This window comes from Notothenia rossii (genome assembly GCF_949606895.1).
Source record: "Notothenia rossii genome assembly, contig: scaffold_675, whole genome shotgun sequence".
Lineage (NCBI taxonomy): Eukaryota > Metazoa > Chordata > Actinopteri > Perciformes > Nototheniidae > Notothenia > Notothenia rossii.
In genome coordinates this window covers 1-10,576 of record NW_027640120.1, presented here as the reverse complement: position 1 = coordinate 10,576, position 10,576 = coordinate 1, and the positions used below count along the sequence as shown (strand labels likewise).

The window sequence follows — 10,576 nt, the reverse complement described above, 5'->3', positions numbered from 1 at the left end:
TATATATATTGATATATTGATATTGATATTGATACATTGATGCTGGTTTGGGGCTCTTTCACAGGAGATAAATCCATTTGGAAGAGATTCCTTTGTTAGCTTATTTATATATAAGATTATTGCCTGTTAAATCTGGGTTTACCTGATTTTTTGGACTTCTTCTCTTGGACGAACTTCTCCTGTTCTTTTTGAAAGTCTCCTAGGAAAGTCTGCAAATACACAAGTGTAACACACAGATGCACATTACATGTAGGTTAAGGACTGGGGGGGGGGGCTGATGTAGGGCATAACACAATATATGTTTTTAATCACCATCACTGTGTCAACTTCCACAATAACCACAATTTAAATATTGTAACAATGCATGAAACTACATGATTCTGTTTATAGTTGTCATTTGGTCTAAAATGTGTCATGCCGTTAAATATTGCAGACCGTAGACTAGTGTATACTGGATTATTGCAGAAAATAAGATGTTTGGTAAACTAACGTTTATGATATTTTCATATTTTGTTCAGCAGGAATATCTCTAGGTTTCAGGACTCATTCCTGCACCATTAAATAAAATAAGGTTGGAAATATTTTCCTTTCATTTTTTTTCAACAATCAATTGGTTGTTTTTAGCAGTATACTGAAGCAGCAGAAAGGCAGAGCTGAGTACACTTAAATATCTGCTCCTGCTGTTTATATTGTGCAGCGCTTTATCATGTTAAAGAGGTCACTATCATGCTTTTTGGGTTCTCCCTCTCCTGTGCTGTGTTGTGTTGTGTTTTATAGTTTTGTGTGCATGTAAATGGTCGGCAAAGTCTAAAATCCCTGTGTTACCTCCAGAGGGAGTTTCTCTCCCCCACCCCCCTGCCTGAAACACCTCCATTGGACTCCTTTGTTTACTTCTTTAACATAGTGACATCACTGTAACACTCGTGCTTCTATTGGCTAGCGCTCCAACACATTGTACGTGATAGGCGATTGACCAATCACAACAGATCAGCTAACCAATCAGAGCAGACTGGGCTCTGGCTTCAGACAGAGGGTGAAAAGAGGTGCTGCAGCAACAATGAAGAGCTTTACACATTTCACAGTAGAGGCACAAACATAAACCTGAAAATGAGCATAATAGGGCCCCTTTAAGCAAGTTGCTGTACTTGGCAACAAGTAACCCCTTCCACAAAGTTGTGTTCTACATGCTTTTAAACGCTGCTGCAGATACACGCTTTACAACATCAGGAGGATACGTCCCCAGCTGACCCAGACATCAGCGCAGATTCTGGTCCAGGCTCTCGTCATCTCACGCCTAGACTACTGCAACTCCCTCCTGGCTGGTCTACCTGCATGTGCCATCCGACCTCTGCAGCTCATCCAGAATGCAGCGGCTCGTCTGGTCTTCAACCTTCCCAAATTCTCCCACACCACACCGCTCCTCCGCTCCCTTCACTGGCTTCCAGTAACTGCTAGAATCCACTTCAAGACACTGGTACTTGCGTACCATGCTGCGAATGGATCTGGCCCTTCCTACATCCAGGACATGGTTAAACCGTACACCCCAGCACGTGCACTCCGCTCTGCATCAGCCAAACAGCTCGCTGCACCCGCACTGCGAGGGGGACCCAAGTTCCCGTCAGCAAAAACACGTGGGTTTGCTATCCTGGCTCCAAAATGGTGGAATGAGCTCCCCATTGTAATCAGGACAGCAGATAGCTTACACATCTTCCGACGCAAACTGAAATCTCATCTCTTTAGACTCCACTTCGAGCGATAGAATTACTAACAAAGCACTTATATACTAATAAAGGGCTGGCTTTCTAAATGCCAGTTGAGTAGCACTTGAAATGTTTGGCTCTATGAAACCTGATGTACTTATATGATTCTGTTTTCTTAAAGGTTGTATCTTCCTGGTCGAATGCACTTATTGTAAGTCGCTTTGGATAAAAGCGTCAGCTAAATGTAATGTAATGTAAACTTATCAAAACAGAAACAACTGCAACATGCCTTGTCTATGATGCCGTCGATCTTCCCCTCTTCCACACTCTTCTTGATGGTCTGAGCCGTCTCCACCACAGACTCTGAGATCTTCTTGGTGGCACTGGAGGCAAAACTGAAGATGTAATCTTCAGGAGGAGAAATTAAATTAGAAGTTAGCATGGGTGTCAAAATCATCATCCTGTGGGGCTATTGCTAAACAAATATCTACAACTACAACAACAACAAAAACACAAGAGACATAAGTAAGACAGATACCTCCTTAGGTAGGGAGGTATTTTGAGCTTTACACCACTTCTTATTTGCTTCTATTTTGTTTTTTTGTAGTAATATTTCTCTATATTTTAATGTTAGAATAGTTCTTTTTTATTAATATTATTATAACTATTTTATATTATATAATTATTTTTGGGTGGTTTTTCTTACAATAGATCTTCTTTAACTGTGTTTATGTATGCACTACATAGCCTACATACATGTGTAAACCTACTTGTCAATAAACCTGATTCTGATATTTTGCAGAAGTCCGTTTTCGCTGATGTGTATTGGAGCTTAAAGAACCGTGACATTTAACTGGTTTATTTTGTGTTTTAAATAAATTATATGAAGGGTTAACATTGAACAAAGAACCGTTGTATAACTTCATTTCTGTATGACGTGTTAAGAGACTGACAGATAACAGGCACGGTAGATGGCCAGCAAATGCTAGAGCTAATTACCTAGCTTAATCGCAAACACAGCAATGAAACGCATGTATTTCTCACCGCTGAGTCCTTTTTCGTGCACAGAGTCTTCTTGGTTGGCCTCTGGTTCTCCCTGGTCAGCTGCTTGCTGTTTGTTTACTTCGTTTTGTGCCTCCACCACCTTTTCTTCCTGCTCCACTGTCAGGGCTTCTTGGTCGTCCGACGTCTTGCTGTACGTCTGGTTCTCCAACCCCAACCACGACCCAAAACCTTTAAACATGTTGGTCGAATAAAGCTGCCGTGAAGCTTAAAGATAAGAACAACAACACTCAGAAAAAATAGGAGGATTCTTGACTTTATGCAGCCAGGAACTAAACCGACAGGTTTTCTTCTTCTCTGTTTTCTTTGATTCTTTTTAGATATGTAGGCTGTTTGATACTGCCGCCCAGTGGGCAAAAGGGGGAAATTATGCATTCAAGTGTCGCCTGTGTCAATGGGTAAAATATATGCAGTGGATCTAAATGTGAAATGCCGACATAAATGTAACACCCTGGCTTGGCATCATGACATTTGTATGAACAAAGTATTATCAAAAGAGTTTATCAATCAATCTAATGGGTTTTCTGTCGATGATTAAAATGTTTTGGGCACGAAAATCCAAATGTGTACAGTTATTGAAGCTGTAACATAATTGTGGTGCAGTAAAGAGTACAATGTTTCTATTAAGTGGCATGAAAAAGAAGACTCCAGTAAAACATAAGTACCTCAAATGTCTACAGCAGCCTACTTGATTACATGTAGTTACATTATTTTGGCAGCATTATTACACAGTTGCAAACTATAACACTATTACAAAGATAGCCTAAGTATAATTTCTTAAAGTCTGGTAGTTTACATGGATGGGATATTTATATATAGCCAAGAGTCTGAGGTTATTACGGGGACTGCTGCTATAATAACAGCAAGTCATTTTAAAAGCGGCCCTTCACCAGCAGGAGGCGGTAATGAGACCAGATCAAGTTCACATCGTGTGTAGTGCGACAGACAAGAAGACAGGGAGGAAGTCAGAGCCGTGGACCGATGTCATACAAACTCAGGTCAGTTTCATCACAGTTTTATCCAACATTATGCCTTTTACGTATGTGAACGGGATAGATAGTGTAGTACAACAACTATCGCTACCCCTGTTTTCCCCCTGAGCCGGAACTTGATAGCTGGAGCAGAATATTAATAGAGGGGTTAGCAGAGAGGCTAGGCCGATGACTTGTAAGGAGGCGAAGTTGCACCAGACCTCTATTAAAAACGCGTCATTTAAAACACAATGCGTTTTTCATTCATCTTATACATTTATTAGAAAATAACTTACACCATATTAGGGTTGATACAGAACCTGTGGTTCAGTCGGCATATAATAGTTTAGCGATTTATTGAAGTTGTTTGGTACAGTCACAGTTTCTGCTTATGGAAGATAAGGTGGCAGTGCAACAAATAATGTTGTTAACTGACCAAACCCTAGTGTCATGACCGAGAAAACGTGCGTAGTACAACTATACTATAATAATAATAATAATAATAATAATAATAATAATAATAATAATAATATCTTCTTCACTTCTTGTACAATTTTCTATATCTGACCCAATGTTTTATTTCAGCTGAAAAATGAAGACTCTGATGGTGTTTGACTTTGACCACACTGTGGTTGATGACAACAGTGACACTTGGGTGATAAGGTAAATAATATGATTAAATGAATTTATGAATCAATACAAAAAATCATTACAAAAACAGGTTTGGTATAATTTTTTATACTCCTGCAAAATGTATACAAATGTTTGACTATTCACTGACGGGTTCAAGATACAGTTAAAATATGCAGAGGAAATATTCATTCATATATTTTAATATCAAGCAACAATGTTATCCACTGTGGATCTTTCCTGTTTTTACTCTCCACAGAAGCCTTCCCTCTCAGACTCTTCCTGACTCTGTAAAGAAATCCTACAGAAAAGGCCACTGGACTGAGTTCATGGGCAGAGTGATGAAGTACATAGGTGAGCATTTACTATCCTGTTTGCTGGCAACTCATTCATTCATACAACTAGAGAGCTGCTAAACATATTTGATCAATACACTTTTATTTCGACTTTCAACCTATGGAAGCCGTTTTCTGACAATGTGAGAAAAAAAACCCTGTAGGTAATTTTAAGGATAAATGTCTTAGTACCTTCAAATATTGCTTTAGTATCTCAAATAATAATTTAATTTGTCAAAAACTTAATGTATCATATTTATGAAATACTTACACAAAACCATTACTTTGTATCTCAAATGTATGAACTCCTATTGCAATATAGTGACTAAATTATGCTATATTTCCAAGTAATGGTTTATCCTCTCTAAATAATTACTTGAAATATCCCCAAAAATATAGTAATTGCAAAATAGTGACTTAGTATCTCATAGTAAAGAGGAACTTACTCAAAAAATTGACTTAATATCCTTAAATAAGAGTGTACAAAGTCATTTTTCCCCCCGATACTCGATCATTATTTTGAAATAAATGTCTGATTATTTTGAGATATTAACTCAGTATTTTGAGATATTAAGTTATTGTTATTTAAAGATGTTTGGCATTTTTTTCCATCACAGTGCTACGTTTTCAATTATTTTTGACTGGTAGAAATGTGCTTCCATACCGACCGTTACATCTCAGCTCTCTGATCATTTTTCTGTCCGTCCAACCAGGAGAGCAGGAGGTCAGCCCCGACAGCATCCGCAGCGTTATGGAGACCATCCCCTTCACAGCTGGGATGAAAGACTTGCTGACCTTCATTTCAGAGCATAAAAGCACCATTGACTGTATAGTCATCTCTGACTCCAACTCCTTGTTCATAGACTGGATCATCCAGGCATCCGGATTCCACGCAGCCATCGATCAGGTTTACACCAACCCAGCTAAGTTCAACGAGCTCGGGTACATGGAGGTGCAGAACTACCACTCTCATGACTGTGATCAATGCTCCGTAAACCTCTGCAAGAAAAAGGTTCTGGAAGTGTATCTGTCAGAGCAGTCCGATAGAGGGGTAGAGTACGAGAAGGTATTTTACTCAGGGGATGGCAGGAATGATTTCTGCCCCACTTCCTGTCTGAGAGGGAATGATTTTGTGATGCCCAGGAAGGGGTACACCCTGGAGAAACTGCTGGTCACACTGCAAGATCAGAAAGATAACTCTTCTCTGAGAGCTAAAGTCATAGCCTGGAGCAGTGGCACTGACATCCTCGAGGAACTGAAAGCAAGTATCAAGTTTTAGCCATGAAGTACAAAACTTGGTCCAATCCTAAGTGGTAGCACTAATGGAAAAAATTGAGTCTGTACTGTAGAGGGCACATGCTGCTCCCCATAATTGTTGGATTTTTGTTTTTCAAATTGTTGAGAAAGTAGTACAATTCTGTTTCTAAAATGTTTTCAATCATCATTAAAACCCTTGAGATGTGGTTTTTACTTTGAAGAACAGTAATTACCAGTTGAACAAGATTGGACTCGAAAAAATACATTACAAAATCAATGTTTACATTGAACTGAAATTTAGTGATCAAGGTTTACAAAAAAAATACCTGTTCGAGACACTGGGTTAACTTGCAACTAAGTCTTGAACTTTCCCATCAAATGAAGGATAGAGTTAGAGCAGAAATACATTTAGCAGATAGGGCTGCTGTTTAATGGCAACTGGTGCTGAATAAAAGTATACATTTTACATTTTCTAAAATCACCTTTTTTAATGTTAAGTTTTTTCTTATTTCAGATGGAGTCAAGCTAGCCAATTCCCTGTGCTCTCAGTCTTCGTGCTACGCTAAGCTAATGGATCTCCATTCGGATGATCGACATTGTAGAAGTACCGAACTTCTCTTTCAACTTTTGGCAAATAAGTATATTTTTCCACCCACAAAAATCCCTTGAAGCCAGCAACAGTAAGGTACTTAAAAAACTCAGGGCCGCCCCTCCCTACACGCAGAACACGCGCAGTGCGTAGGGCCTCATCTTATGTGCAAATGCGGCGCAATTTTGCGCGCCACGGTTTCCCCGGCGCTAACAGTTCATGAGCGTTCGCGAGTTGTGTACAGGCCGCAACTCAGCAGCTTGTGGAAGATTCTGGTGACGCGCAATGAAAGCGTGGACCGGTATATTTGCAGGTATTTATTGTTGCTGTCACATTGTGAAGGGCATTTGAAGATACTGTATACAAAAATCTAAAATACATTTACAACTACATGGTAGCTTTAACCACAGCTATCAACAGATGTTATCACAATCTTCTAAACACACTGAAACGCAATACTTTATCCCCTTGCTCAATGTCAACAGTATATAAATAAGAGTTTATAATTAGCAACCTCTGCAGAGCACTTCATCTAACTTACATGCTTCTTGAAAAACACTATAAAACATACAAATAAACAAACTACTATGACTTGTATTGAATTGCAATAGGCCTTTTAGACTTGTCATAATAGGAACATTCTAGTGTAACATGGTTCTGTTCTTTGTAAAAGTAAACTGAATTTGTGATCATGGCTAGTATCTTCAGCATTTTGAATGTAACACCACAATATGACTTATTTTCCTATAAGCTGTTAAAAGAAAAAAACTTGTGCCAAATACATTTTTTCTTTTATTTGCCAAAATTGTCTAATGTTTCTGAATCTCAAAACAGAAAGAATAACCTTTAATACAAATATGATTTTAAGATCATATCATACACACACATAACTTAACACATAGCTTTTTAGGTATTTCATTGGTTGAACTATTTTTTTGGTCTTTTTACAATGTGTGCGTGTGCTTCTCTGCGGCAGTGAACCCTGCCTTTTGGTGATTTTGACTGTTTTATATTGGGGGATGGGAACGATTAATCGAATATTTTCTTATTTTTGGGAGGGGTGCCTAAGTGGATTACATATGATCAAATGGAATAATTCAATGTATACGACAGTGCCATAGCTAAATGTGTTAGGTCTAAAGGTGTGTTTTGCTCCGCTCACCGGCCCCTCACAGCGGGCAGAGCTGCAGGTGTTGATCTCTCTCTCGCGTCCGGTTAGACTTCACTCGCGTTTATGTCCAAATCCATCAGATCTAGCTAGTTCTAGCTAATGATATGGCTGCTGCCCCTCCCTACACGCAGATCACGCACACTCAAACCTCATCTTATGCCCAAATTCCAGCTGAGAGGGTCTACTCTACAGCTGGCCTGATTGTGAATCGCCTCCGCACCCGCCTCTCCGCTGAGCATGTAGAAATGGCCATATTCCTAAACAAGAATGAGTATTGAATAGCTGCATTCTGTGCATAGGCCCTGTTACAGGTTGTTGATCTCTGTTGTGATAGCGTTACGTTACCCTTACCCGTTATGTTGTTCGTGTATGATCCCTCTTTCATTTAAAAAACAACTTATGTTTTAAGCATGAAAGCTGTAGGCCTATAGCTGTCAACTGTTTAAACTGTGATTACCAGTTCAATACATTTGACAAATTCGACTTGGTTGCTATACTTATTTGAACATGTATTTCTTTATTTTTCAAAATTAAATATTTTTATTTTTTTTTGTAAACATTTTTCCACATTTTATAGGATATGTACATTTCGGTTAATCGGTTCACCGTTTTTTTGGGGGCGAATATACATTTGCTTTCAAATTCCCATCCCTATTCCATATGTAGTTTGTAGTCCTTCTTGTTAAGCTGTGTGATTGTTTATAACAGGTTTGGATTAACCTCATCATGTTACCTCCGACTTGGCTATATTGCAAAAACCTCAACCTATTGTTTACGCTGAATTAACAAAAGGTCCTGATCTCTGAACAGCTGTCTTTCCATCCATCCATGGTTCACTCATGTGAGAAGGCCCCATGTTTTATTCAATAATTAATATCCAGATTACTAGGAGGCTTTCTCTTAGATAATATTAGAATATTCATAGGACTTTCTCCATATCCAGTCAAGCACCTGGATAGAGTATTGCTTTGACAACCTTAATGTTCATGGAGACATGTGTTGAGAGATTTTGGTTGACATTGTCATGAAACATAATGTGAAATGTGTATTTTCTTAATCTTGTGATTCTAAGGATGCAATTAAAACCAGAAACCTCTTGGATCCCTTTAGTCTTTATTTACTTTTTATATTGGTGTAAAGTAACTAAGTACATTTACTCAAGTATTGTACTTTAGTACAATTTAGAGGTACAATACTTAGTACTCCTACTCCACTACAGTTCCGAGTTACTGTAAATGGTGTACTTTTACTCATTATTTAATACCTTTAGTTACTTTACAGATTTGGATTAATGATGTGAAATATGATCAACATTTTAATCAGACTTTAGTTCCACCTGGAGTAAATTCACAAGCTACCCTGCAGTATACAAAGTCATTCAAACTAGCCGCACCTTTACCAGCTTTGATAACACTTTAATTCATCAATAACTATAATCAAACATATCATATATATTATTCTGAAATTGACTAATCTGCGCAATGACTACTTTTGGTACTTTAAGTATATTTTGATGCTAATACTTTTGTAATTGTACTTGAGTAACAATGAGATTGCAGGCCTTTACTTGTAACAGAGTATTCCTAGAATCTGGTATTTCTAATTATACTCAAGTTCAAGATCTAAGTACTTTTGCCACCTCAGTGTCCAGAAAAACTGCATTGCATTCAAACAGCAGATGGTTTGAGCTGGATTACATTGCAATAATTTGGTTTTGTAATAGATAAAAGCAGTAACAAGAAACACGTAATGCAGTCCAATTAAGTTAGTGGTTCCCAATTTAGGGTCAGGTCCCCAAGTGGCGGTGTTAAGCTTCAAGGGGAATTATTTAGTTTAATGTGTGTAAAATAAATATTAAGATAACTTTTACAATCCATAAACATGTGTTCAGCATGATGGTTCTCTTAACCCTTATGTTGTGTTCTGGTCTTCCGTGACCCGTTTCAAGTTAAAATGATTTAATAAATACACTCTAGTTTTTTTTTATCGGAACAAGGCTTCATGATATCCTCCACAACAGCTATATAAACACTACAAACAGATTTTTGACAATTTTAGCCAAGTCTGAAGGTCTCTAAAAAAGAAAGTGGATAATTTGGTGTTCGGGTCTTGGAAGACCCAGCAGAATTATTTTGGGTGACTCTGGGTCAAATTTGGCCCAATAAAGATTCATCTTTGACTTTAGACACCCCACTTCATCCACTGTAACAATTTGTTTTCGCAACATGCACCTGGTCTCCCATCCCTCTGGCCGCCGTCCCCCCACGGGAACTCGACCTTTCTCAAAGAATATGTACACTAACACTTGAACCTGAACACACACATGCACGTGCGCAATATGTGGTGTAATGTGTTTTGGGGCAATTCAATAAAATTACAACAGGATTGTACGGTTATGGATGCATTATAAGTTAGTTAGGATGTATTTAAAACAATATTGGATGATAGTCATTCTTTTTGAGTGTTTTGGACTGAGATAAATCATGGGTCAAAATGTACCCGCGAACACCATGAACGGTAACAGCTTTCGAACACAACACAACGTTAAAGGTCCCATGTCTTGGCCATCTCTACTGATCATAATTCCATTGTTGAGGTCTACTATAATAGATTTACATTGTTCAATGTTCCAAAATCACATTGGTTTCTCATACAGTATCTCTTTATAGTATGTGTATTCACTCTCTTACTCGCCTTGTTGGAGCTCCTGCTCACTATGAGCCCACTGTGCTCTGATTGGTCAGCTCGCCCACTCTGCACTGATTAGTCAACCTCCGTTACAGCTGAACATCAGTGTTATGTTTTACAATGGCGTTTGTTAGCAACCAGAAAAGGGCACCAGTAATGACAAACAGAAGAGA

General features: G+C 38.4%; 2 protein-coding genes across 2 annotated transcripts; one reads left to right on the top strand and one right to left on the bottom strand.

Annotated features, from left to right (window-relative positions):
- Positions 1–142: 142 nt before the first annotated feature.
- On the bottom strand, positions 143–3,098 carry LOC307027073 (synapse-associated protein 1-like; the record flags this gene model as incomplete). Its single annotated transcript, XM_079695274.1, has 3 exons — positions 2,745–3,098; positions 1,990–2,108; positions 143–209 (listed from the first exon to the last, which is right to left on the bottom strand). Coding segments are annotated over exons 1-3 (385 nt in total), but the record flags the coding sequence as incomplete, so codon positions are not given.
- Positions 3,099–3,652: 554 nt separating this feature from the next.
- phospho2 (phosphatase, orphan 2) lies at positions 3,653–8,816 on the top strand. The gene is made up of 4 exons (XM_079695273.1): positions 3,653–3,760; positions 4,319–4,396; positions 4,623–4,717; positions 5,412–8,816. Exons 2-4 carry the CDS (start codon positions 4,326–4,328, stop codon positions 5,975–5,977), a joined length of 732 nt encoding a protein of 243 aa, XP_079551399.1. The 5' UTR covers positions 3,653–3,760; positions 4,319–4,325; the 3' UTR covers positions 5,978–8,816.
- The last annotated feature ends 1,760 nt before the right edge of the window (positions 8,817–10,576 follow it).

Bases quoted from the DNA above. Each gene is read 5' to 3' on its own strand.
- phospho2 (XM_079695273.1), top strand. From the start codon at position 4,326: ATGAAGACTCTGATGGTGTTTGACTTTGACCACACTGTGGTTGATGAC. The intron at 4,397-4,622 runs GTAAATAATATG...TACTCTCCACAG, and splicing joins AGTGACACTTGGGTGATAAG to AAGCCTTCCCTCTCAGACTC. The intron at 4,718-5,411 runs GTGAGCATTTAC...CCGTCCAACCAG, and splicing joins CAGAGTGATGAAGTACATAG to GAGAGCAGGAGGTCAGCCCC.